Below are 23,753 nucleotides of genomic sequence, written 5' to 3'. Positions count from 1 at the left end.
TGAAGAAGTACGGCCTGAAGGAAGGAGACGCTGAGAATCCGTCCGCGCTGGTAGGGCAGGCAAGACGTGGAGCCTGTCGCAGCACCCAGTCAACGAACAACTGGCCGGGATTGTTCGTGAGGCCCAAAAGGACGCGGCTGACAGCTCAGTGGGCCGCAGTCAATCGGAGGCTGATGATTGCGGTGAGGTTACAGGATCCGACTCAAGGGGGGGGGTGGGAGGTTGGAGGTAGACAGAGAGGATATTGAAGGAATGCTTGCGGAGGGGAGAAGAAAGGGCGTTTTAGGAATCTAGGAAATAGGAATAGGATGAGAAGATTTGATGTGAGAGGATACAGTAAGAGAAGAGAAGAAGAAGAAGAAGAGTCGAGTAACTGATGAGGGGGCGAGAAGAGGGGAAGGATGAGGAGAAGAATGAAAGAGATCTGGGAGCACAGACAAAGCACGTATAGGCAAATATCAACAATAACAACAATGTCTACAACCCAGCGCAAGAGTGTGAGCGAGCGAGCGAGAGAATGCGTGTGTGTGTGTGTGTCAGGAATGTTGCTTCATTATTGATAGCTAATATTCTACACGCCGCGATGCGATGAAAATCTTCTTGTGACACTTGACAAATTAGACCGGTTTTTTTCTTTTTTTTTGACAGCATCCAGTCGACAATTTTCCTTTAGAACGTTGCCCCAGTTGATCCATTGGATCGCAGTCTTAGCCCATCGTCACTAAATTCTCCTTCTATCGGAGCTATCTAGCCTGCTGACTGGGCCCAATTTTTCCCTGTCGACCCAGCCATCTGACAGGCCAGTTTTAGGGCTGTCGATGGGCAAAAAATAGAAAAAAGAAAGGAAACAAGGAAAAGATTTTTAGAGGAGAGAAAAAAACCAGAACCCGAGGAACCAGTTAACCACAGTCAGGATGATCGTCGGGTTTACACTAACTTAGACAGGCCTGTGAGGGCTCCGTTTCGCTCCGTGGCTGGGGAACCATGGATCGGGCCTCAGTGGCCATGGCTCGCAATTGTTCTTTGGGCTTCTGTGGCCATCGTGGGTCGGAGAAGACACGCGGTTGAATGGCTACTCCGGAAAGTAGTAAGTCGGTAGTAGTGGTAGTGTTCGTATGTACTAATCCGTGAGCAGCTCGGCAACTGAGTCGACTGGGATGGTTCAAATAAGAACTTGTATCGAATGATGAATCCCAATTTGCAGTTGTGAGTTGGTATAGTGTGTGTGGGTGTGGATGGTGAATGTCTGAATCCTCCCTCAGACAGGTTTCAACGGCTGCACATCGGCGCCGTCTCCAACACAGCAAGCGAGGATGGAGACGGACAGAGAAGCCGGACGAACAAGGGAACCCAGCGAGGGTAGTGGGGACTGGAGAGGAAGTTGTCTAGACTCTGACCGACTCGACTGGTCCAACACAGAGCATCCATTCCTTTACTGCTTGTGAACGCGCTGTGCGACCCCTCAACCCCGTCGTCATACCCCTTCAGGGACCAAGTAGAGTCCCCGAAAGTACGACGACCTATCAACCATCCTCTCCCACATTATAGATTTGACATCGGACCAGTCCCGACGGAATAGTAGGTTGGATTAAAAGGGAGGGAAGACAGCAGGGTGTTGTGGGAATGAATAGTTTGCAGTGGCCGGAGCTGTTGTGCTTCAATGCGTGAGGGAACACAAGAGAGATTGAGAATCTCGCCGTGGCACTGCTTGGGTACTGGACCGCGCCCCCAGTTCTGATGATGATGATATTATTTTCTACCTTCCTGTTATGATGACTATTGTTTCTGTATCAACTAACTAGTAAACTTCCTACTATACAGTAGAAAGCGACAGCCAAGTCAGCGGTGGGGACGAGGTAGAACAAGAATGGGATCCCTCAACTTGCCTTCTAGTTACAGTAAGTTCTGATTAGTGATTTCTCTTCTCTCTGTGTGTATTGTGTGAGAATTGTGAGCATTCAAAGGTCTGGTGCCGACGTCAGATCCACATGGCTTCAGCGCCAACCGACCGGGAACCTTGCCTCCCTCAACTCTGATGTTCTCTTCCTTGGTTCAGTCTAGCTCGACCGCAACAAGAATGCTATTCGAACGGGTGGAAGTCCGGCGCTGTTCCGCGGAAAACTCCAACGGTAAGGGATCTTGGCGCCATGCTTTGTGAGCATATCTGTTGACGGCCGGCAATGACGGTCGGGATGTTTTGTTAGTTGCCGCCTGTTCCAATCCCTCACTACTTCATTCTCAAGGATGCATGATGGCAATCGGACAAAAAGTGCTGTATAGTTGTGTTCAGTGCACTGCGGAAGAAAGGGATTTCCAGGGACGTCATTCCGTCAATTCTCGAGGAGATTTAGGTATTCTTGACGAGTCGGCCGACTGCAGAAGTTAATTGAGCGGATCGTTTCTATTTCCAGTTGATTCTACATCATGATGTTGGTTGGTGGAGCACCAGGTCCAAGCAGGACCCTTCGTCGCCCTTCTGTGCATCTAGCAAGTAAAAGTACTGTGTACTGTGTGTATGCAACATAGATGCATCCTTTTGTATCCTGCTGGTGATCTATACAACAATCCATCTTACAGATAGATTCATTTACGTACTAGAAGGAATGGCGTGACCAGACACTAACCCTCAATTAGGCAGGTCCAGACCGACTGACTCACCCCGGCCTGAATGCTGCCTGTATCCTCAGGCAGCAATGTCTTATCTCCAAATCGCGCTTCAATTGATCCTGCATTCCATTGACTCCTCATCCCAGCATCACAAAACAATTCTTCCCCATCCCTGTCCCCCTCGTCAGTCTCATCAGGCCAATTGACCTCCCATCATCCATCCAGGGAATGCCTCTACCCTTTCCCACTCTCCCTTAGCCACCTGGAACCATGAAATCCCCCATCTCTCTTCTTGCGGCCGTCGGCGTAGCCTCGGCTGCCTCCCCGCAGACCCTCTTGTCCCTCGCCTCCACCGCGTCCGACATCATCGACGCTTCGCCGTTCCTCTCATTCCACCGCGACATCGTCCAGATCCCCTCCGTCTCTGGTAACGAGACGGCCGTAGGCACCTTCGTGGCGCAATTCCTCGAATCGCACAACTTCACCGTCATCAAGCAGCCCGTCCCCTCATCCTCCAAAGGCGACCCCAACCGCTTCAACATCTTCGCCTACCCATCCACCTCTCCTTCCCAAGACCGCCCTGAGATCCTTCTGACCAGCCACATCGACACCGTACCCCCCTTCATCCCCTACGGGCTCCACGATGACGCAAACAACAACTCCAACATCCTCATCTCCGGCCGCGGCACCGTAGACGCCAAAGCCAGCGTCGCCGCCCAGATCTTCGCCGTCCTTGATACCCTCGAATCCAACCCATCCGCCAGTCTAGGCCTCCTCTTCGTTGTCGACGAAGAAGTCGGTGGCCTCGGCATGCGCACCTTCTCCGACAACTCCACTCTCAACCCTTCCCCGTCCCCCTACCACACTGTCATCTTCGGTGAACCCACCGAGCAGGCCCTCGTCGCCGGTCACAAAGGCATGCTGGAGTTTCCCATCATTGCAACTGGCCAGGCCGCTCACTCTGGATACCCTTGGCTCGGTAGTAGCGCCATCTCCGCCCTCCTGCCCGCCCTGTCGCGGGTTGATCATCTAGGCAAGATCCCAGAAGCGGAGGGCGGACTTCCCGCGAGCGATAAATACGGCGAAACAACCGTGAACATTGGGCGCGTGGACGCTGGCGTTGCGGCCAACGTAGTGCCCTCGTCCGCGATCGCTGAGGTGGCGATCCGTCTGGCGGCGGGGACGCCCGACGAGGCGAGGGACATTGTTGCACGTGCGGTGAGAAATGCCACTGGTGGTGACGAGCATGTGTACTGTGACTTCGCTGCGTATGCTGGTGGGTACGCGCCTCAGGACCTGGACACAGACGTTCCCGGATTTGAGATCACCACGGTGAACTATGGTACGGATGTGCCGAACCTGAAGGTCTCCGAAGGAGTTAAGCGCTACCTGTATGGCCCGGGTAGTATCCATGTTGCGCATGGTGATAATGAGGCTATTACTGTCGGACAATTGGAGGAGGCGGTCCGTGGGTACAAGCGGCTCATTGAGGCTGCTGTGCAGCGGGCTCGCAGGAATTAAAAAGTTTGAACAGCTAGCCATTAACCAGCCGACTAGCCACGACGTGTACATATAACGAGGAAACGATAACGATTGTTTCTCTCCGCTTACTACTAGTACGTATATTCTGTACATAGTATATATACACCCACAGGGAAGTTAATATATGTACCAGAGGATCTATCGTACAGACAGACATTCAATCCGAAGCCAACTTAAGTCATGAAATAGCAAATCCTACTACTAGCAGTAACACTAGTAGTAGTACCAGACATTTAAAGCCAAAAACCGATAGATAATGAAAGTAGTAGACAAGAGACCCAAGTGCCTGCCTCGGATGTAACAAGCCAGAATGCAGGAGCAATATATGCTAACAGTACTTAAGTATCAAAAGCAAGCATCAGACAAATCAAGAGGCGATGAAACAAATTCGAGGCATATTTCTTGTATTTTGGTAAACCCGAGGAAACGTAGTCCAAGAGATATATATATAAGAGCAAAGAAAAGAAAATAGATAATCAAAAGAAAATTATACCGACTCCTCCACTTCCTCACTGGATGTCGTTATCGTCCGACTCTTCCTCATCCACCCGGTCTTCAACTCACCCGTCGGCTTGAACCGCGGGAGAGGATGTGCCTCTGTATTGAACACGTGTTCTTCCAGAGAGATGAAGTCGCGGTCCGAGAAGAGCAGGTAGAAGTATTTGAGCGTCTCTGCCATCCAGAAACTCTCCATGTTGTCGCGCTTCAGTGGGGGGTCGTCATCGGCGTTTGAGAGTGAGGTGAAGCCGGTGATTTTCTGGGGTTTCGACTTCTGTCGGGTTCCGTCATCTTCTTCTGCCTCCGATGATGATGTTGAGCTGGATGCGTCTTCTTCGCTGAGTTCATCAACAGGGATGTCCTCGACCACGGCGGTGTGCTTGACAAAGGACTTGAACATCTCCCAGCCCCAGTGCCGGTAGATGTCGTCTCCAGTGATGCGGTACATGTAGAAGAGGGATTCGACGGTCTCTGGACGTTGGAGGTTGTGGCGGTCTTGTTTGTGGATGTTGAGGTCATCGCGCCATTTGGTGGAGTAGTCGCTGACGGGGTAGATGGATTTGGAAAGGAGGGGAAGTTCGCCAGAGGCTTTTTGCTGGCCCGCGCTGGGGTTGGCAATCGTCGAGTCTGGGTACATGTCTGTCTCCATAACACGGGGGTCGTCTACATTGAAGTAGGTGATCTCTGGTGCGAGGCCGGTCTTCGTGATTAGGTACGTTGCCCAGCAGGTCTTGGTTAGTTCTCGGGCGAGGAGAATCTCTTCCTCCTGGCGTTGGCCCCAGTCGGGTGACTGTCTTGCCTCGGAAAGAGGACGCCCGCCGGTTGCTGCGAGAGCGATGGTGCCGGGGTAGAAGCAGACTAGGTGGTCCATCTTGGGGGAAAGGACCCCGTGCAGCCCGGCAGGGCGTTCGCCCAGAACGGTCAATTTGGCGTTCTGCGTGTAAGTGATTAGGTGCTTGCGCACGCCGACGAGGGACTCGTCCCACATGTCCTTGTAGATCGGTTCAGTCTCCTGCGTTTGAAGGTACTGCTTGATGAGGTATTCTAAAAGACATCAGTCAGCGCATTGGAATTAACGCATGGAAACCAGCTGGATATATACCGTAGTACGAGTCGCCTCTGCTACCGAGACGGATGTTATCGCCTTTAAACTCGCCGGTCTCTGGATATACGTAGATCGGAAGCAATCCGTCTTCCATCTTCTGGTCGTCCACGACCTCCATGACCTTCTCCACAGCCTGCCAGTACTCGGCCTCGCCTGTCAGCTTGGCCAAGTACTTGAACTCCAGCTGGAGAGTAGTTGCTTCGGCAGTAGATGAGGCGCCATTATCCGCATACGAGGGGAGGCCCTCCGATTTGTTGAGATTGATACTTGCATACGGAATGCCAGTACCGGATTCAAAAGCGCCCAATAGACGATCTGCCAGATCAGTAGCCTTCTCGATATACAAGTCTTCTCCCGGCGCGCCTGTATCGTCATCCGTGAGCGGAGCGAGCTCGGGGTAGTTCGTGGAGAGATAGTGTGCGGAAAGTAAGCCTCCCAGCATGCGAATGGTAGTCTCGAAGGTGTTCACATCGTGGTTCTGGTTGTATTGCAGCGAGTTGTGAATCCAGCTGCGGGCATGTTGCACTCGCGACGTCAGGTTCATAATCATCAACGTGTCCAGCGCATCAACAATTATCCACCCCATTCCTCCTTCAATCATGTGTCGGCCGTTTTTGGCAATAGGGTGGTATTCATCGTAACCTAATCACCAGCAGACAAAGCCATTGTCAGTCACCACATCCAAGAAGCAGAGATTATCTCCATTTCAAAAACATACCCCACGCATGAGCTGCATAACCATCCCAACTGACAATGAAGACGTCGCGGACTTTCTCCCTCCTTGCTTCCCAGTCAATTTTCTCTGTCACTGTACTGCCATCGTATGGTGGTTCCGACTCCTCAAAACTTTGCACCCACTTCCAGAGCTCGGCGCCCTTCTCCGCGTCCGGTGTCTTCCATTCCGGCTGACTAGAGCCAGAGTAGTACCACAGAGCGAGCAGAACAAACAGACATAGTCCGCTATATATGATCTTCCGCCGCCTGGCTCTCGGACCGGTGCGTCGTGGTGCGAAGTAGGGTTTGTCCTTGTACATGGGGAGAGTGCGGTCGCCGGCGAGGGGATTGTTCAGGGAGTTGGAGATACCAGTCGGTGGCGAAAACCCATAGCCAGGCAGCCCGTTGGTCCCAGGGCTTCGACTAGCACGCCAGTAGTTATTCTGGAACGGTTGCTGAGACGAAAATGGAGAACTGTTCCGAGGGGCCTGGAAAGACATGACCACCACCGCCAAGCTTCTACTACTATATCTGTCCTCTACCGAGGGAGGACCACACCTCCGATGCGCTCTTAAGTCCGAGACAATATGTGGCCTGTCGGATTTATTCGCATAGGTTCAGTGTCTTGTCTCGGAATGAGGCTGGTGCTCAGGCAAGGACGTCTGGTTACAGGATACGTCGTTCGTTCGTAGGTAGGTAAATAGGTAGTCTGGGGTAAGCCCCAAAAGCAGTAGTCAGTATCGCGGCAAGACTATAGTTAACGGGGCGAACGGTTTTAGATCTAGTAGGGAAAAATGAGAGGACCATTCAACGGTTAGCCAAAGAAGCACTGGTGAATTGCTGCAGCGATAGTGAGCTCCCAGGAGTAAATGGCAAGATTACCGATAAAGTTAGCAAGGCCCCCGATCGAACCAAGCATTTGATCTCTTTGCGATTCAAGATGACCGGTCGCAAGTTGGGTCTGTTGTTGATCTCCGCCGACTGTCTCCCGATGCACACTAATAGGCCATCGACGGTTCCTGGACAGAAAGATACTGAACAGGTGTCAACTATTCTGAGAAGATGTTTCGGCGCCTAGGGAAACTGATTCGAGCATTACATAAAAGTGAGGACAGCCATTCCGATGGACGCGTGTAAAGCCCATGTGGCGCCTAGCTCAACTTGTCCTCAGCGCATGGATGCCGATCCTTGGTCGCGGCCTTGGCGACGAACGGGCGGCATATCCACAGTATCTGGAGAGGAAGAGGAAGCCATCATCGTCATCAATACTGGTACTCAAGCTCGATTGTCAGTTACAACCCATGGCAGACATTATGTTTACCCGGTCAGGGTCCAATGCCCCGGGTCCATGCACCTTCTTTGCCTAGTTGGTGGGGAAATGTCCCATGTGATTAATTGGGCTACCACTTAAACCGTACCTACTACTTTGAGTACAAGGCTGCAAACTGCACGGCTTTATCACTGCATGGATTGTGTACATTAGATGAGCATAAGCAGATTGGGGGTTGGCTTCCCATAAGTTGGAAACAATAGCTTTCTACATCATGGCTAATTCTCAGGTATTCAATCAAGCGGGAACTACAACTTCTGGTATTCCAGCTTGCCCTCCAGCTTCTTCGCCTCAGCCACCTTGCGGACCGCTCTGTTGAAGTCATCCTGGTTGATCGCATCCCGGTAATCCTTGATAGCAAATAGACCACTGTGTCTCCATGTTAGTCCTATTCATGTACCAAACAAAAAGGCAGAGAGCAATGATGAGTGATAGACATACGCTTCCGTAACAACGTTGCGAAGATCAGCACCGTTAAGTCCGTCGCTCATCTTCACCACACTTTCGAAGTCGATCTCACCATCCAGTTGAACGGTGCTGGAGTGGATCTTCAAGATCTCCAGACGACCGACCTCGTTGGGCAGGGGAATTTCGATCTTGCGGTCGAGACGACCGGCTCGCAGCAGAGCCGGGTCAAGCGTGTCGGGCCGATTCGTAGCCATAATGATCTTCGTCTTTCCAAGGTAATCGAAACCATCCAGCTGGTTGAGAAGCTCCATCAGTGTACGCTGGATTTCTCGATCAGCCGAGGTACCCTCTGAGAAACGCCTTCCACCGATAGCGTCGATTTCGTCCATGAAGATAATGCAAGGCTCGTGTTCTTTGGCGTATCCGAACATCTCTCTTATTAACCGTGCAGATTCACCGATGTACTTGTCGACAATGGCGGACGAGACAACTAGGACAGAGTTAGCGATCTAGGCCTACCTAAGCCCGCGCCCGGAACTAGAGATGTATACCTTTCAGGAAGTTGGTCTCCATTGAGCTTGCCACTGCTCGTGCCAACAGCGTCTTTCCAGTACCGGGAGGACCGTAGAGGAGCACACCCTTGGGCGGCTTGATTCCTACTCTTTGGAAAAGCTCGGGGTTCTTGAGCGGCAACTCAATGACTTCTCGAAGCTCGCGGATCTGTTCGTTCAGACCACCAATTCCTGCAAAGTTGATTTGGCCTGGGTCCTCCAGTGACATGTTGTATACCAACGGATCAACCTCTCTCGGGAGCATTCTCATTATAGTAAGTGTGGTCATATCGAGGGCGACACGGGTACCCTGCTTCAGCTTTGCTTTATCGACCTTCGAGCGGCAACCGACGACATAACGCGGTCCGGATGATGCCTTGACAATGACTGAATCAGGTCAGCCCAGAAATCGGCAAAGAGAGTGGCTTATTTTGGACATGTTTCTGCCCGGGAATAAATGACATAGGGATGAGAAATCGAGATAAACTTACATCTCTCCTCATCCAGCTGCTTCAACACTTCTCCGATGATCTGGCCGACACTTTGCAGCGCCTTGATGTTCTCTTCAGAGATATCGAACTCTCGTTGCAAATCCTTGATTCCCATGCGAAGAGACTTGAGCTTGGCTTCCCATTCTCGGAGCTCAAGCAGGCTCCTCTTGTAATCCTCGAGCGCCTGCTCTCTCTCCGGATCGCTGGCGCCGTTCATGATGTAAGGCAATCAGAGAGACCGAAAAGTAGAGCGAAGTCGAAACAGCAAAATCCCCGGGGATCTTTAAAAAATAAGGTAACGACCCGGGAGGGTGAATATGCAGATGGATTGATAAGGGATGGGCTGGTTGACGGTACTTGGTCTTACTGCATCCAGCTCGGCGAGCTGTCGAGGAGCTCACAGCAGCCGACAGCTCACAGTGATCACATGACGCTGGCTCATTGACAATGACATAATCACCAATGTATGCCTGTATTTATGCCTGAATAGTTAGGCTTCAGGGCGATGAAGCAACCAATCCATCGCTTGTCGGAGTATCTATTATCCGGAGTATCCTCTCAGGCACCAAGGTGTCTGTGTCTTAGTCCATTTGCCGCGGGCATTTTTCGTCATTACGCAATGGAAGTTTCCAGACAAGAAAGCGCTGGATGTTTTCCCAGCCATTGAGGGGCAGGTGGAAGATGCTCTCTCAACGTATGAGATAGATCATAATCGACATGATTGGTAGTACTCTGACTCACTCAATTGGTTCCTGGAGGATTTACAGAAAGTTGGGACTACTACCTGTAATGGAGGGGTAGGTGCGTATTGTTGTTGTGCGGAAAAGGAGGGGCTATTGCGCCTACAGGTGACAGGATGCATCTGCGATCTGTACCACGAGCATCATACTTTCTATTACCTTTAGCCGTGACCCAGGTCGGGAAGACGACATGAAATGAGGAGCCATGGAGCCTTGTCAGTTCGTCAACCCCGTCCTCAGTAGCAACACCCGCCTTACCCCGAGGGAATGCGGAAGATCTCGCTGGGGAGGGTAGCAGTTTGAGAGTCTAGAGACAGCTTCAGCCAGCGAGAGCAGCGACTGATGCTGGCTGCCCCACCATTCCCTTGGAAAGATTCGGAGGACGAGACCGTGAGCTTTCCCGGGCACGCCTTTTGTTTGGGGGTGGGAAAGCTTACAAGAAGTAGTAGCCTGCCTGTAACAGTCTGTCGTCGTGTTTATTATTTATCTACTACTTCCCCCCTCCTCCCCTCCCTCTTGTGTTAGAGTACTCTCAAGAAAGTCCTTTCCTTACATAGTACAACCTCCATCCTCAAGGTCCTGTAAGTATTACTTGTCCCCCATACCCATACTTATCATCACCATCAACATCACTCCTATCATCTCTCTTCTTGCCCAATTCCTCCTATTCTTCAACTTCAACTTCTCTAAGCTGGGGTTTCATGCCCCGCCATCATCCCACCATGTTGTTGTACTTGACCCCTCCACTCATCCATCCATCAATCCTCCTGTCTATATACTCATCACTCCGTCCTGTTTGTCTATCATTTTGATCTGGCATGTCCGGATGTAGCACCAATCCCATTGATGAGATGATCGTTTGGGAAACTTGGGCTGTGCCGAGCCTGGTCTATTTGATGGATCGGACCTCTCCACCTCTCCCCTTCCCCCCCTCCCTCTCCCCGTCCTTCCCTTCTCCGTCACTCATCCGCCATCCGCTCATTCTTTTTGGGTCCTCGGTGAACACTCACCACCTTCCCCCCCCGCTGCTGCTAGTGCACACCGAAACAGCAAGTCCGGAGCGCTTACATTTTTGCCTCCTCCGTTTTTCCCTTATATCTGGGCCTTGTTCTCTCTTTGCCATCTTCGTTTCCTTTCAGTTTCACTGATCCAGAACTCTCCTCCCCCCTCAGTCCATCAACATGCCTATCTCCAAGATCCACGCCCGCTCCGTCTACGACTCCCGCGGTAACCCCACCGTCGAGGTTGACGTTGTCACCGAGACTGGTCTTCACCGTGCCATTGTCCCCTCTGGTGCTTCCACTGGTTAGTAGTCAACAAGCAATCAAGGACCTTGTTGTCCTCCAGCTCTACATTTGACATGCTGACAGTCAATACCCAGGCCAGCACGAGGCTCACGAGCTCCGCGATGGCGACAAGACCATGTGGGGTGGCAAGGGTAAGTTCAGAGCATCCTTCTCTACAGACTTGGTGTCATCAATTCCATCCAGCTGACATCCACTGCTTGACTTAGGTGTCCTGAAGGCCGTCAAGAACGTCAACGAGACCATTGCCCCCGCCGTCATCAAGGAGAACCTCGATGTTAAGGACCAGTCCAAGGTTGATGAGTTCCTCAACAAGCTCGATGGTACTGCCAACAAGTCCAACCTCGGTGCCAACGCCATCCTTGGTGTCAGTCTGGCCATCGCCAAGGCCGGTGCCGCTGAGAAGGGCATCCCTCTCTACGCTCACATCTCCGACCTTGCTGGTACCAAGAAGCCCTACGTCCTCCCCGTTCCCTTCCAGAACGTCCTGAACGGTGGTTCCCACGCTGGTGGCCGCCTGGCTTTCCAGGAGTTCATGATCGTCCCCAAGTAAGTTGCAGCCGACATGCCACTTCCCAAAGTAGATCGCATCACTAACCAGCATGTAGCACTGCCTCTTCCTTCTCTGAGGGTCTCCGCCAGGGTGCTGAGGTCTACCAGAAGCTCAAGGCTCTTGCCAAGAAGAAGTACGGCCAGTCCGCTGGCAACGTGGGTGACGAGGGTGGTGTCGCCCCCGACATCCAGACTGCCGAGGAGGCTCTTGACCTGATCACCGAGTCCATCGAGCAGGCTGGTTACACGGGCAAGATCAGCATTGCCATGGACGTTGCCTCCAGCGAGTTCTACAAGGCCGACGTCAAGAAGTACGACCTTGACTTCAAGAACCCCGAGAGCGACTCCTCCAAGTGGCTCACCTACGAGCAGCTGGCCGACCTCTACAAGTCCCTTGCCAGCAAGTACCCCATTGTCAGCATTGAGGACCCCTTCGCTGAGGACGACTGGGAGGCCTGGAGCTACTTCTACAAGACCTCTGACTTCCAGATTGTCGGGTACGTACCCTGCTCCATGCAACTTCTCCGTTAGGGTTGTTCGTTGCTAACTGATTTGTTTTTATAGTGATGACTTGACTGTCACCAACCCCCTGCGTATCAAGAAGGCCATTGAGCTCAAGTCTTGCAACGCTCTCCTGCTCAAGGTCAACCAGATCGGTACCCTTACCGAGTCTATCCAGGCTGCCAAGGACTCCTACGCTGACGGCTGGGGTGTCATGGTCTCCCACCGCTCCGGTGAGACCGAGGACGTCACCATTGCCGACATTGCTGTCGGTCTGCGCTCTGGCCAGATCAAGACCGGTGCTCCTGCCCGTTCCGAGCGTCTGGCTAAGCTGAACCAGATCCTCCGTATCGAGGAGGAGCTCGGTGACAACGCCGTCTACGCCGGCGAGAAGTTCCGCACTGCCGTTAACCTGTAAATGCAGCCATTTTCCGTATAATGTCACCCAGTGCAAGACCCTAGCGGTCCCCACTAGCCCTTCCCAGCGGCTGCAGAACCGCATCGTTGGGGATGGAACTAGGCGGCGAAAACATCAGAGATGATCAAGATTTATGATGACGAATTCAAAGGCCAAATAATTGAATTTAGTGGCACATAATGAAAAAAAATATTTCTTTTCACCCTTCAATTTATAGAGAGTTCCTATTGTTTCCCCTAAGTACAATGTAGATTGATAGATAGCAAGTAGTAAGATTGGGCATCACGGGCAATCCCGCGTGCACGTGACCATGCCGCATGCCCCACGGGATCAGCCACTCGGTCGTTCAAACAAATTCCATCCTCCAGCAGTACCTCGTCAACGACACCAGTTCCTCTGTGTGAGACTTACGCTTATCACCGGCTTCACTGCCAGCCACGCAACTCACTTTCCAGCTTGTCATTTTCGCCCCAAACTTGACGACTCTTGCCCGCCATGGCTCCTTCAAAGTGGGGTATGTCCTCTTTTGGATTTTTGTGGCCCTCGCCCGCCATAGGAATATACATTGCGGGACAACATGGCAAGCCATTCACGATACTGACGGCTTCATTCAGATGACGAAGAGGAGAGTGTCTCTCCCCCTCCTGTGGTTGCCCGCCGCAAGTTCGACGATGAGGAAGAGGAGGATGTAAGTTTTTTTTTGCCGCCCCTCCCCCTCCCTTTCCATTTCTGCCTCACAATCTGCCCCCGCGCCGTCTCTCTCAGCCTCAGTCGTTGAAAGAATCCCTCACCACCTTTCCCCACACAATCTGACTGAATGAACTAGGTCCTCGACTCCTGGGACGCCGCCGAAGATTCCGAAGTAGAGCGCGAGAAGGCCGCCAAGGCAGCGGAGGCCAAGGCCAAGGCCGAAGCCGAAGCCGCCGCCAACAAGAAGAGCAAGGCACAGCGGATACAGGAAAAGAAGGCCCAGCGGAAGGCAGATGCCGATGCTGAGACTTCGGACGACAGCGACGAGGACGAGGCCGAGCGGAGAGCCCGTCTCCGCAAGACCGAGAAGGACGCCGACCTCAAGCACGCCGAGGACCTCTTTGGCGACATCGACCTGAACCGTATGCGCAATCGCAGCGCCCCCAAGGCCGTGGTCATCAGTGACTCGGCCGACCCGACCCAGGCCGTCGATCTCTCGGCTATGCCTCTCTTCAAGCCCGCCACCAAGGACCAGTTCACCCGCGTCACTACCACCCTTATCCCTCTGTTGACGACCCAGTCGAAGAAGCCCCAGTATGCTCTGTGGGCGCAGGACTTCGTCAAGCAGCTCGTCAAGGACCTGCCCAGTGGAGATGTCAAGAAGATCGCTTCTTCGCTGACCACCCTCAGCAACGAGAAGATGAAGGAGGAGCGTGCTGCCGATAAGGGTAACAAGAAGACCAAGGCGGCCAAGACCAAGGTCTCCCTGGTCACCTCTAGAGAGAACAGGATTGAAACCAACTCTTATGATGATGATGGGTTGGATGACGATGACTTCATGTGATTTTGTTATTTAGAACATTTCTATTTCCCTTTTCTTTTTTTTTTTCTTCTCAACCACCAAACCAATCCCCTTAACTTATCTGCTTCATTTGCTTCTAGTTTCTCGTCTATTATTCTTCTATGCTCTTCTCAATTATCCACTCCATATCTTTGCTAGACCGGCTTGCGCCCTGACATGCATCATATAAAACCATGTCCATTTGTCCTCATCTGTTTTGTATATCCGTCATATAAAAATGTCTTTTTTTTTTTCTTCTATTACTTATCTTTCGCTATTTGGCTTCCTATACGGTTTTTATAAGGCATGGTTCATCTCTCCCGTACATATGCGTGGGTAGCATATATATTCCCAGCTAGTACTTATAGAAGCTGTCGCAGTTGTTCGCTTACTAAGTCTATGGTTCTTACTAACTATAAAATGTTCATCTTGGGACGTAGTGTTAACGAGTACTGGGAGGTGATGAGGTAGTATATGTGCTGTATGGGGAGTGGGTGGCAGTAAGTGTGTAAGACGGCTATTTATCTTTACGGCGGTGCTAAACTTTCAACGGTGGTAGCAGTAATGGGATCGCGGCTCTCGAGGAGAATACAAGATCTATCAGTTATTCGTTGATAATTCGAATCCCGCTAGGTATCGGGGCATGGGATTGAGAGAACTGGTTACTTTGATTTGAGATATTGTAAAACTTAAGGCTCTTAACACGTACGAGCGAAACAGCAGGGGGAAATCGGGAAAAGGGGCGTGGGGTGAATAAAAAAGTTGAAATAAGACACTGTATCTTGCTGGGGGTGAATAAAGAGAGAATAAAAGAGAGGTAAATTCCACTCAGCCCCTTTTCTTCGCTCTCCAAACATCAAACTCCGCCGGCCGACCCACAGGATCCCGAACAAGTGGAAGATATGTGCCGGTCCAGACCCTTCGCACAGCTAAAAGCAGACCTTCATAAGCGTTTCCGGGTAGTATTCGCACACCTGAACTGGCACGTCGGGGACACAACTGTTTTTGATACACAAGAACACACACCACCCCTCTAGGACTCAGGGGCAGCGGGCTTGGGCTCCTCGGCCTTGTCCTCGGGGGCGGCGGCGGTCTCCTCCTCGGGCTTGTCCTCCTTGGGGGCAGCACCCTCGGCATCGTTGCCATCAGAAGAGGTCCACAGAGTGAGGTTGTCACGCAGGAGCTGCATGATCAGGGTGCTGTCACGGTAGCTCTCCTCCGAGAGCGAGTCGAGCTCCGCAATGGCGTCATCGAACGCCTGCTTGGCAAGGTGGCAGGCACGATCGGGGGAGTTCAGGATCTCGTAGTAGAAGACGGAGAAGTTCAGGGCGAGACCAAGGCGGATGGGGTGGGTGGGGGTAAGATCAGTCTGGGCGACATCGGTAGCATTCTGTATGATTATTAGTGCGAGTCCTCCAGTATAGCACGCAACTTGAAGAGCTCACCTTGTAAGCCTCGTGGGCGGCGGTGGCAGCGACCTTGCGCTTGTTGCCAGAGGCAAACTCAGCGAGGTAGCGGTGGTAGTCACCCTTCCTATAGTTCGTACAACAGTCAGCCGCTGCTCTCTCTATACCTGCCAGTAAATGTTCGTTCCCTGGAATCCAAGACTCACATCTTGTAGTAGAAGACCTTAGACTCGCCAGTCTCGGCCTTGGGGATAAGGGACTCGTCCAGAACGTCGAGGACATCCTGGCAGACCTTCTCGAGCTCGGTCTCGATCTTCTGGCGGTAGTCACGGATGATCGAGACGTGCTGCTCAGAGCCCTTGGACTCCTCCTTCTGCTCAATGGAGGAGATGATACGCCACGAGGCACGGCGAGTACCGACCACGTTCTTGTAGGCAACGGAGAGAAGGTTACGCTCATCGACGGAAAGCTCGCCTCCAATCTGATGCGGGGTCAGCTTGATCCACGGGTAAAAGGGGGTTACGGGGGGAAAAAGGGGGGGCTTCTCGTCAGACGGAGGTAAGGGGGGTCATACGTTGGCGACTTCCTGCAGAAGAGTTAGCGATTATGCTTGTTGAGGGCCCAGGGGCTGACAGGCGGCTACTGACCTTCATGTACGTGACCATCTCTATAGGCGGTAGGGATCAGCATGTGAAGCCAACATGGCAGAGCAGTAAACAGGCATCTTACCATCGTAGCGCTCAGCCTGCTCACAGAGCCGGGCGAGGAACGTCTTGCTGCAGAAGGGTGTAGTGTCAGTGTTGCTGTTGTCGGGTCACTGGTCGAGACGGGTCTGGATCCTTACTTCTCACGCTGCAAGTAAAGGGGGGGAAGAACAGTTAGCTGAGTCCAGACTAATCGCGACGCAACAACTGAGAAAACACAAGAGAATTTCCCGACATCGGAATACATGCGGCTAGGGATTAAAGGGCTACAACTGGACGGACGCCAGGTGAAGCCGCCAGAGCAGAGAGAGGGGTCAGGCTGAGGGGGTGGAATAACATACCTCAGAAGTCATAGTAGGCGATCTGATGGAGATAAGGGGATTGGGAAAGACGGTGGTTGGTTTGGTAGAGGGTGAAAAGGAGAGAGTAGAGGTGCAAGATACCGAAGTAGAGCACGAGACAACGGAGAATGGGATGAAAAGAAGATGGCAATCACGAGAGGTTTGGCAGATGTGATCCTCCAGCAACGAGTGATGGACGGTGAAGGTGACGACCAGCCAGCTTTAGCGAGAAGCGGGCGCCTCGTCTGTTTGCGATGTTTGCTCTTGCAGCCTCAGGCAGCATAATGGTGAGTCAGCAAGCAAATCTCCTGCTGGTCACCTGCTTCCGCCGGTCACTGGACCCTGACGTAATCTAACAATAATCACTCCGGGTTTAAAAGCCAACTAGGCAAATAATGGTTAGTGCCTCCTTAGTTGAGCGGTCGCTCTCAATTATTAGTGAAAGGCTCCCAATTATGCGGCATAGTAACATCCTAACAACCCCCAAACGGGAGAGATTATATAGTAGCATAGTAGGAGCTGTAAATAGAGATCTCCAGAAATTCATGGCCCGGAATCGACTGAGGCAGCCATGAATACTTCAAGAGCCTGGGTGCAAGAGTTAAAAATCATAAGAGGGCGGCTAATGATACCAGTTCATGTGGGAGATAGATCATACTCATTTTCCCGTTGAGTTGAACCATCATGCTCTTCCATTCATCAGGACCAGCATCGCTCTGGTCCCCTTTGCCTTTTTAACTGCCAAGTTCGTCCTATTCTCCCGGTTATTCTCTACCGCACAACCGGTGAAGATGTTATACGTCGCGCTTCTCCACCCTCAACGGGCTGTGGTACCCTGAGCTGTGCTCCGTATCTCCGATGATCGTCTATTCAGAACCGCACGAGACGAAAAAAAAAAAGATGTTGAGAGCCCGGCAGATGACAAGTTCACCGGTTATTGCCCGATTCAAAAAGAAACCCTTGATTTACTATCCCATTTAGGCTGACCGTGCTTTTGGCCATGCAAACTAAGAGACAACTATGGGTCTCCCTACTACTAAATACACCCTTCCTGAGCGGAGATTACGCAGGACTGCAACAACCACCGAAACAGGCGGGCTGCTGAGTCAAGACATTGAAGTTTCAAAAGGAGAACCACCAATATACCGCTGGATGGTATGAAATCACCTTCTGGAGCAGCGTGGACGGGCCCTCTGCCCTACAGGGCGTCTACAAGCTGTCGTACCGTTTGGTGTGGATGGGTGGAAGATCGATGACTTGTTTGGGGCAGGTGCTCTGGGTCCGATACCATGGCGGAAAGCACGGAATCGAATCAAAATCTACGAGAGACAAGAGGCCTCCACCGGTGTTATGCAGCACCTTCCAATCCGAGGAGTGAGACCCCGCTAAATGAGCGCCAAATGAACCAGGATGACTGCGAATTGTATGGAACGAGTGGTTTTAGTTCGAGTCTTCGGGTCAGCCAGGAAGGCATCATCGTTTCGCAGTGGAGAGTGTATGGTATTGTTATGGCCGAGCGGTGGGTTTCTCGCTTGCAGAGAGAGAAGAGAAAGAGAGACTTGAGATAACGCCGAGAATGAAAATGGATACGTAGGAAGATTATTTAGAACTATTTAGAAGGCTGTGCAATGTTGGGGGGAGAATGCGTCCCTTTTTTAAATTTCTTTTCTTTTTTTTTCTTCACCCTTTCTTTCCCTAATTGATCAGTTTTATTTTCTTCGGCTTATTAATTTTTCATGAACTTTCATGAACATGAAAGATAACAGATACACAGCTATAGAACCTTTGTAGGAAGATGAGTGTAATAATCCAGTCGTAAAGACTACTAAACAGGCCAAGTGACTCCAACGCCCGGACACACAGAAGCACGGTCATGGTATGGTTCAGCCCTGTCGGATTGGAACCGGCAATTCTGGCGCAGCGACGGGGGGGGGGGGGGGGGGACCAGATAGATCCAGACACCGCAAATGAAGAGAACACGTTGAGTGCCTGACAAAGCCGCCTCTGGTTCACGGTTCCCGAGCCCCCAGAGGCAAAATCCCTGGCCCATCATTCGGTCCTTGTATGGAATGGGGAATTTATTTATAAATTATAAATCAGCAAATTTTGCCATCTTCTCAAGAAAATCACAAGACACCAAGAGGATACCCTGTTTTTTTCTTTTCTTTCTTACTTACTTCATTTCCTTCCTTCCTCCTTGGCTCTGACGGTATCTGGTGTATTGATTGGTCTTGCCCGGTATTATTAACAACGGTACTATCTGGTGTGTCCGCTTTCCGCTGCCCATCCTAACCTACTATCTATCTACTACTCTTCTAGATCCTTCCCGTTAAGGGACTAACCTCTCCGACTTGATTGCAGTGCCACTCACTAGGTCCCAAGCTTTCGGCCACTTGGCGTTCATGTCTTGATCTGGGTTATATCCCCGGTCTCTTCCCTTCCTTTTCTCTCTCTTCTCTGTTGTTCCCGCTCCAGGCCACCTTGCGCTTTTTCGGGGTCCCAACAACATGGAGCACTCCTACCTCTATTCACCAGCCGAAGTGCTGGACCATTTTGACGTCAAGGAGAGCTCTGGTCTGTCGCAACAGCAGGTCTCTCAATCGAGGAAAAAGTACGGTCCTAACGGTATGTTGCAGCTTTCCTCCCCCACGGGCAATGTCGCAGGCACTAACTTGCGGTTCGAATCTTCATAGCCCTTGCGGAAGAACCACCAACCCCTCTCTGGCAACTTGTGCTGGAACAATTCAAGGACCAATTGGTCCTGATTCTACTGGGCTCCGCTGCTGTATCTTTTGTTCTGGCTCTTTTCGAAGAAGGAGATGACTGGTCCGCCTTTGTTGACCCCGTTGTGGTATGAGCTCGAAAGCCTCCCGAGTCTGGCGCGCCTCGACCCAAGACACTAACGAACCCTGTTATTCCATAGATTTTGACGATTCTGATTCTCAATGCCGTGGTTGGTGTTACCCAGGAGAGCAATGCTGAGAAGGCTATTGCTGCTCTTCAGGAATACTCTGCAAACGAAGCTACTGTTGTCCGTGATGGCGTTACCAAGCGTGTCAAGGCCGAAGACCTGGTTCCCGGAGATATTGTCGTCGTTGCGGTTGGAGACCGTGTTCCAGCGGATTGCAGGCTACTTGCCGTTCACAGCAACAGCTTCCGAGTGGATCAAGCCATCCTGACCGGTGAGAGTGAAAGTGTGAGCAAGGACGCCCGCACTGTTCATGACAAGCAGGCCGTTAAGCAGGATCAAACCAACATGCTCTTCTCTGGTACCACTGTTGTTAATGGACACGCTACCGCCATTGTGACTTTGACCGGTGGATCAACCGCCATTGGTGACATTCACGAGAGCATCACCTCTCAGATCTCGGAGCCAACGCCACTGAAGCAGAAGCTCGATGATTTTGGAGACATGCTGGCCAAGGTAATTACCGTCATTTGTATTCTGGTGTGGCTCATCAACATCGAGCATTTCAACGACCCTTCCCATGGAGGCTGGACTAAGGGAGCCATCTACTATCTTAAGATCGCGGTGTCTCTGGGTGTGGCTGCCATTCCCGAGGGTTTGGCTGTGGTCATCACCACGTGTCTCGCACTTGGTACCCGCAAGATGGCTCAGAAGAATGCAGTGGTCCGTTCGCTTCCCTCCGTCGAGACTCTCGGCAGCTGCAGTGTGATCTGCTCCGACAAGACCGGAACCTTGACCACCAACCAAATGAGCGCAGAGAAGATCGCGTATTTGAATGCAGCCGGCAACGGTGTTGAGGAGATTGATATTGAAGGCACTACTTTTGCGCCTGAAGGTAAAGTCACTCGCGGTGGAAAGGAACTCCAGAACGTTGCCGTGTCCTCGGCCACTGTCCGACAGATGGCGGAGGTCATGGCTCGCTGCAACAGTGCGACTTTGGCCCACGATGCGAAGAACGGCTCATTTTCCTGTATCGGTGAACCTACTGAGGGTGCACTGCGTGTTCTGGTCGAAAAGATTGGCACCGATGATGCCGCTACGAATGCGAAGCTGTTCCGTCTCCCCGTCTCCCAGCGACTCCACGCCGCAAGCGCGTACTACGAAGCTCGCCTGCCCTTGAAAGCAACCTACGAATTCTCGCGTGACCGGAAGAGCATGTCCGTGCTCATTGGAAATGATAAGGAACAGAAGCTACTCGTCAAGGGCGCTCCCGAGTCTATCTTGGAGCGGTGCACACATGTTCTTCTTGGATCTGACGGCAAACGGGTGTCTCTCACCAAGTCTCATCTTGATAGGCTCGCTGCTGAAGTTGTGGGCTACGGTAGCCGTGGTCTTCGTGTGATGGCTTTGGCTAGTGTCGACGGTGTCAACAACAACCCTCTGCTTCACAACGCTCAATCGTCCCAAGACTATGCCCAGCTGGAACAAAACATGACCCTTATCGGACTTGTCGCTATGCTCGATCCCCCACGCGCTGAGGTCGCAGCTTCCATCAAGAAGTGCCACGATGCTGGAATTCGGGTTATCGTCATTACCGGTGACAATCAGAACACCGCTGAGTCGATCTGCCGTCAGATTGGTGTCTTCCACGAGGGCGAGGACCTCAAAGGCAAGAGCCTCACTGGAAGGGAGTTTGACGGCCTTTCGGAGGCTGAGAAACTCGAGGCTGCTAAGACTGTGTCTTTGATTTCCCGCACCGAGCCTAGCCACAAGTCCAAGCTGGTCGATCTTCTCCAATCTCAAGGCCATGTGGTTGCCATGACTGGTGACGGTGTCAACGACGCCCCTGCCCTGAAGAAGTCGGATATTGGTGTGGCTATGGGAACAGGAACCGACGTTGCTAAGCTGGCTGCTGATATGGTTTTGGCCGACGACAACTTTGCCACCATCACCGTGGCTGTGGAAGAGGGACGTTCCATCTACAGCAACACTCAGCAGTTCATCCGCTACCTGATCTCTTCGAACATCGGCGAAGTGGTGTCGATCTTCTTGACCGCCGCCTTGGGCATGCCTGAAGCCTTGATTCCCGTGCAGCTTCTCTGGGTCAACCTTGTCACCGATGGCTTGCCTGCTACTGCGCTCTCCTTCAACCCCCCTGACCATGATGTGATGAGACGCGCCCCCCGCAAGCGCGACGAGCCCCTGGTTGGCGGCTGGCTTCTGTTCAGATACATGGTGATCGGTACTTATGTTGGTGCGGCTACTGTCTTCGGCTACGTTTGGTGGTTTGTGTACAACCCTGAGGGTCCTCAGATTTCCTTCTGGCAATTGGTAAGATATGCGTCGTCTAGTCTACTGATTTGGTTTTCATCCCGGCCTTGCTAATTTCTATGTAGTCTCACTTCCACAAGTGCTCCTCTCAGTTCCCTGAGATTGGGTGCGAGATGTTCTCGAACGATATGTCCCGCTCGGCCTCTACTGTGTCTCTTTCGATCCTGGTCGTCATTGAGATGTTGAACGCCATGAACGCACTCTCGTCCAGCGAATCCCTTCTTACGTTCTTCCTCTGGCACAACCCCATGCTGGTCGGTGCCATCATCCTTTCGATGGCGTTGCACTTTGCGATCCTGTATGTGCCCTTCTTGCAGGGTTTGTTCTCGATCCTGCCCCTGGGCTGGATGGAATGGAAGGCCGTCGTGGCCATTAGTGTCCCGGTTGTGTAAGTCAATCTCTTGAATCCCCCCTACCTGGCGAGAATGTTTGCTGACCGAAACCAACTAGGCTCATCGATGAGGTTCTCAAGTTTGCGGAACGTCGTCTGTACAATAACGTCCCAGCAAGATCTACCGTCGCACAACAGAACGGAGGAGTGGGGAAGCCTAAGCGGGCGTAGATTTGAGCAACGAAGTGATGACTCGAATATGAGGGGGTGCATTGATGATAGATATAGATATCGGCCCTCCAGCCCTGTTATATTTTGGTTTTCTGCTGTTGGGTGGTTGATTACATGTACGTAAAACATGTTGAATGTTCTGATTGCATAAGAACAACGAAGAGACGACTTGTGTCTGTATCTGAATTCTCCTGGATAGTGATTATCTGATCGTATACAAGTTTGGGGAGTAATTGACGGTCACGTTGTCCAAGCCCCGTGACGTGGACAGAGGCCAATACAGCCATTGCCTCAAAATAAGAAAAGTAGCACTACCACCCGTACTCTGGACCCAGCAATTGCGATCTCACTTGCGACTGGCTGAACCCGGCTAAATCCACTTAGTGGCCTCACATCAATGACTTTCCCCTTGCTAGCAGGCAGCAAGCTCTGATTATGTCGCATATGCAGCTGAACGTGCATGGTCAGTCTTGTCAGTCGGGTTATTAGCCTAATTCCCGCGACTGCGCAGTAAAGAGGAGCAAAAAGGATATAAGGATGGAGGGACGACAAATGGGGAACTTGGAAAGCCACCTTAACCTTTCCTTTTTACCACTAGCAGGGCAAGCCAAAGCCAATAAGCCATCATCGCTAACTATTCTCAAGTCACCCAACCAGACTCTGATCGATGCGGGGGAAACCGCCGAGATGAAGTTCACGGCTGCTGCTGCTGCTACCCGCCACTATCCATGACCCTCGCGCTTCACGAGGAATGTTACCCTGAATTGGACGCACCTCGAGCAATCGGGCTGACCTCTAACGGCTAAAGATTGGCTGCGCTACAACTCATGGGATGTCGGCCCGTCTCGACTCCTCACTGGTGGATTCTAACCGGTGATCCTTTCCAAGGATTGTCTGGATTTGTGGGGAAGAAGTCTGGGGATGGCGGTGCTACTGCCCGTCTTTACGCTTGGCTGGGCCTACAGCACCAATTCTAGTGAGAGGGGAATGAGGGGGACTCTGGGGAGAAGAGAAAGAGTGTATTTTCTGGGGTGATGCCAAGGAATATGCTCACATGGGTTGCAAACTTGATGCCCTCATGCTGAACGAAGTATTAGTACATAAGGAGCTAGGGTGCCAATGTCTGGGGCTTCTTCTGGCGCTTGAATCCCTGCAAGCATTGCTTGTCTTTCCTTTCTCCCACTGCTTCGGTATATTTCTCTTTTACTT

At 51.9% G+C, this 23,753-nt stretch overlaps 8 protein-coding genes across 8 annotated transcripts; 4 read left to right on the top strand and 4 right to left on the bottom strand.

The window, feature by feature from the left end:
- The first annotated feature begins 2,756 nt into the window (after window positions 1-2,756).
- On the top strand, window positions 2,757-4,445 carry BO83DRAFT_383350 (M20 family metallopeptidase). The gene is made up of 2 exons (XM_025532450.1): window positions 2,757-4,223; window positions 4,283-4,445. Exon 1 carries the CDS (start codon window positions 2,878-2,880, stop codon window positions 4,126-4,128), a length of 1,251 nt encoding a protein of 416 aa, XP_025382428.1. The 5' UTR covers window positions 2,757-2,877; the 3' UTR covers window positions 4,129-4,223; window positions 4,283-4,445.
- A 26-nt stretch (window positions 4,446-4,471) lies between these two features.
- On the bottom strand, window positions 4,472-7,236 carry BO83DRAFT_188779 (glycoside hydrolase family 47 protein). Its single transcript, XM_025526532.1, has 3 exons — window positions 6,471-7,236; window positions 5,750-6,394; window positions 4,472-5,691 (listed from the first exon to the last, which is right to left on the bottom strand). Exons 1-3 carry the CDS (start codon window positions 6,964-6,966, stop codon window positions 4,637-4,639), a joined length of 2,196 nt encoding a protein of 731 aa, XP_025382427.1. The 5' UTR covers window positions 6,967-7,236; the 3' UTR covers window positions 4,472-4,636.
- Window positions 7,237-7,914: 678 nt separating this feature from the next.
- Window positions 7,915-9,609, bottom strand: rpt4 (proteasome regulatory particle base subunit RPT4). The gene is made up of 4 exons (XM_025532449.1): window positions 9,247-9,609; window positions 8,756-9,142; window positions 8,238-8,694; window positions 7,915-8,165 (listed from the first exon to the last, which is right to left on the bottom strand). Exons 1-4 carry the CDS (start codon window positions 9,461-9,463, stop codon window positions 8,045-8,047), a joined length of 1,182 nt encoding a protein of 393 aa, XP_025382426.1. The 5' UTR covers window positions 9,464-9,609; the 3' UTR covers window positions 7,915-8,044.
- A 1,558-nt stretch (window positions 9,610-11,167) lies between these two features.
- aspf22 (enolase acuN) lies at window positions 11,168-12,761 on the top strand (the record flags this gene model as incomplete). Its single annotated transcript, XM_025535621.1, has 5 exons — window positions 11,168-11,291; window positions 11,368-11,424; window positions 11,500-11,839; window positions 11,899-12,339; window positions 12,407-12,761. 5 exons carry the CDS (start codon window positions 11,168-11,170, stop codon window positions 12,759-12,761), a joined length of 1,317 nt encoding a protein of 438 aa, XP_025382425.1.
- Window positions 12,762-13,128: 367 nt separating this feature from the next.
- BO83DRAFT_383346 (eukaryotic translation initiation factor 3 subunit J) lies at window positions 13,129-14,549 on the top strand. Its single transcript, XM_025532448.1, has 3 exons — window positions 13,129-13,275; window positions 13,376-13,449; window positions 13,588-14,549. Exons 1-3 carry the CDS (start codon window positions 13,257-13,259, stop codon window positions 14,293-14,295), a joined length of 801 nt encoding a protein of 266 aa, XP_025382424.1. The 5' UTR covers window positions 13,129-13,256; the 3' UTR covers window positions 14,296-14,549.
- A 369-nt stretch (window positions 14,550-14,918) lies between these two features.
- On the bottom strand, window positions 14,919-16,864 carry BO83DRAFT_383344 (14-3-3 adaptor artA-like protein). The gene is made up of 8 exons (XM_025532447.1): window positions 16,744-16,864; window positions 16,543-16,550; window positions 16,428-16,474; window positions 16,346-16,365; window positions 16,273-16,284; window positions 15,905-16,179; window positions 15,738-15,825; window positions 14,919-15,682 (listed from the first exon to the last, which is right to left on the bottom strand). The coding sequence occupies exons 1-8, from the start codon at window positions 16,753-16,755 to the stop codon at window positions 15,326-15,328; spliced, it is 819 nt and encodes a 272-aa protein (XP_025382423.1). The 5' UTR covers window positions 16,756-16,864; the 3' UTR covers window positions 14,919-15,325.
- Window positions 16,865-17,058: 194 nt separating this feature from the next.
- BO83DRAFT_403813 (uncharacterized protein) lies at window positions 17,059-19,147 on the bottom strand (the record flags this gene model as incomplete). The annotated part of the gene is made up of 8 exons (XM_025533650.1): window positions 17,059-17,127; window positions 17,450-17,559; window positions 17,810-17,841; window positions 17,911-18,062; window positions 18,103-18,157; window positions 18,570-18,655; window positions 18,706-18,784; window positions 19,086-19,147. 8 exons carry the CDS (start codon window positions 19,145-19,147, stop codon window positions 17,059-17,061), a joined length of 645 nt encoding a protein of 214 aa, XP_025382422.1.
- BO83DRAFT_383342 (calcium-transporting ATPase) lies at window positions 18,915-22,769 on the top strand. Its single transcript, XM_025532446.1, has 5 exons — window positions 18,915-19,368; window positions 19,437-19,594; window positions 19,667-21,982; window positions 22,048-22,370; window positions 22,433-22,769. Exons 1-5 carry the CDS (start codon window positions 19,251-19,253, stop codon window positions 22,542-22,544), a joined length of 3,027 nt encoding a protein of 1,008 aa, XP_025382421.1. The 5' UTR covers window positions 18,915-19,250; the 3' UTR covers window positions 22,545-22,769.
- Window positions 22,770-23,753: the final 984 nt, after the last annotated feature.

This window comes from Aspergillus eucalypticola (genome assembly GCF_003184535.1).
Source record: "Aspergillus eucalypticola CBS 122712 chromosome Unknown BO83scaffold_44, whole genome shotgun sequence".
NCBI classification, from domain to species: domain Eukaryota; kingdom Fungi; phylum Ascomycota; class Eurotiomycetes; order Eurotiales; family Aspergillaceae; genus Aspergillus; species Aspergillus eucalypticola.
This window is presented reverse-complemented; position numbering and strand designations above follow the sequence as displayed.

Excerpts from the sequence above, each read along its gene's own strand:
- BO83DRAFT_383350 (XM_025532450.1), top strand. The coding sequence starts at position 2,878 with ATGAAATCCCCCATCTCTCTTCTTGCGGCCGTCGGCGTAGCCTCGGCT.
- BO83DRAFT_383342 (XM_025532446.1), top strand. The coding sequence starts at position 19,251 with ATGGAGCACTCCTACCTCTATTCACCAGCCGAAGTGCTGGACCATTTT. Across the intron at positions 19,369-19,436 it reads GAAAAAGTACGGTCCTAACG|CCCTTGCGGAAGAACCACCA; the intron begins GTATGTTGCAGC and ends GAATCTTCATAG. Across the intron at positions 19,595-19,666 it reads CCTTTGTTGACCCCGTTGTG|ATTTTGACGATTCTGATTCT; the intron begins GTATGAGCTCGA and ends GTTATTCCATAG.
- BO83DRAFT_188779 (XM_025526532.1), bottom strand. The coding sequence starts at position 6,966 with ATGTCTTTCCAGGCCCCTCGGAACAGTTCTCCATTTTCGTCTCAGCAA. Across the intron at positions 6,395-6,470 it reads TTATGCAGCTCATGCGTGGG|GTTACGATGAATACCACCCT; the intron begins GTATGTTTTTGA and ends GCTGGTGATTAG. Across the intron at positions 5,692-5,749 it reads CAGAGGCGACTCGTACTACG|AATACCTCATCAAGCAGTAC; the intron begins GTATATATCCAG and ends GATGTCTTTTAG.
- BO83DRAFT_383346 (XM_025532448.1), top strand. Across the intron at positions 13,450-13,587 it reads ACGATGAGGAAGAGGAGGAT|GTCCTCGACTCCTGGGACGC; the intron begins GTAAGTTTTTTT and ends TGAATGAACTAG.
- BO83DRAFT_383344 (XM_025532447.1), bottom strand. Across the intron at positions 15,826-15,904 it reads AAGGTCTTCTACTACAAGAT|GAAGGGTGACTACCACCGCT; the intron begins GTGAGTCTTGGA and ends TACGAACTATAG. Across the intron at positions 15,683-15,737 it reads CCGCCCACGAGGCTTACAAG|AATGCTACCGATGTCGCCCA; the intron begins GTGAGCTCTTCA and ends ATAATCATACAG.
- rpt4 (XM_025532449.1), bottom strand. The coding sequence starts at position 9,463 with ATGAACGGCGCCAGCGATCCGGAGAGAGAGCAGGCGCTCGAGGATTAC. Across the intron at positions 9,143-9,246 it reads GCAGCTGGATGAGGAGAGAT|TCATTGTCAAGGCATCATCC; the intron begins GTAAGTTTATCT and ends GACCTGATTCAG. Across the intron at positions 8,695-8,755 it reads GGAGACCAACTTCCTGAAAG|TTGTCTCGTCCGCCATTGTC; the intron begins GTATACATCTCT and ends ACTCTGTCCTAG.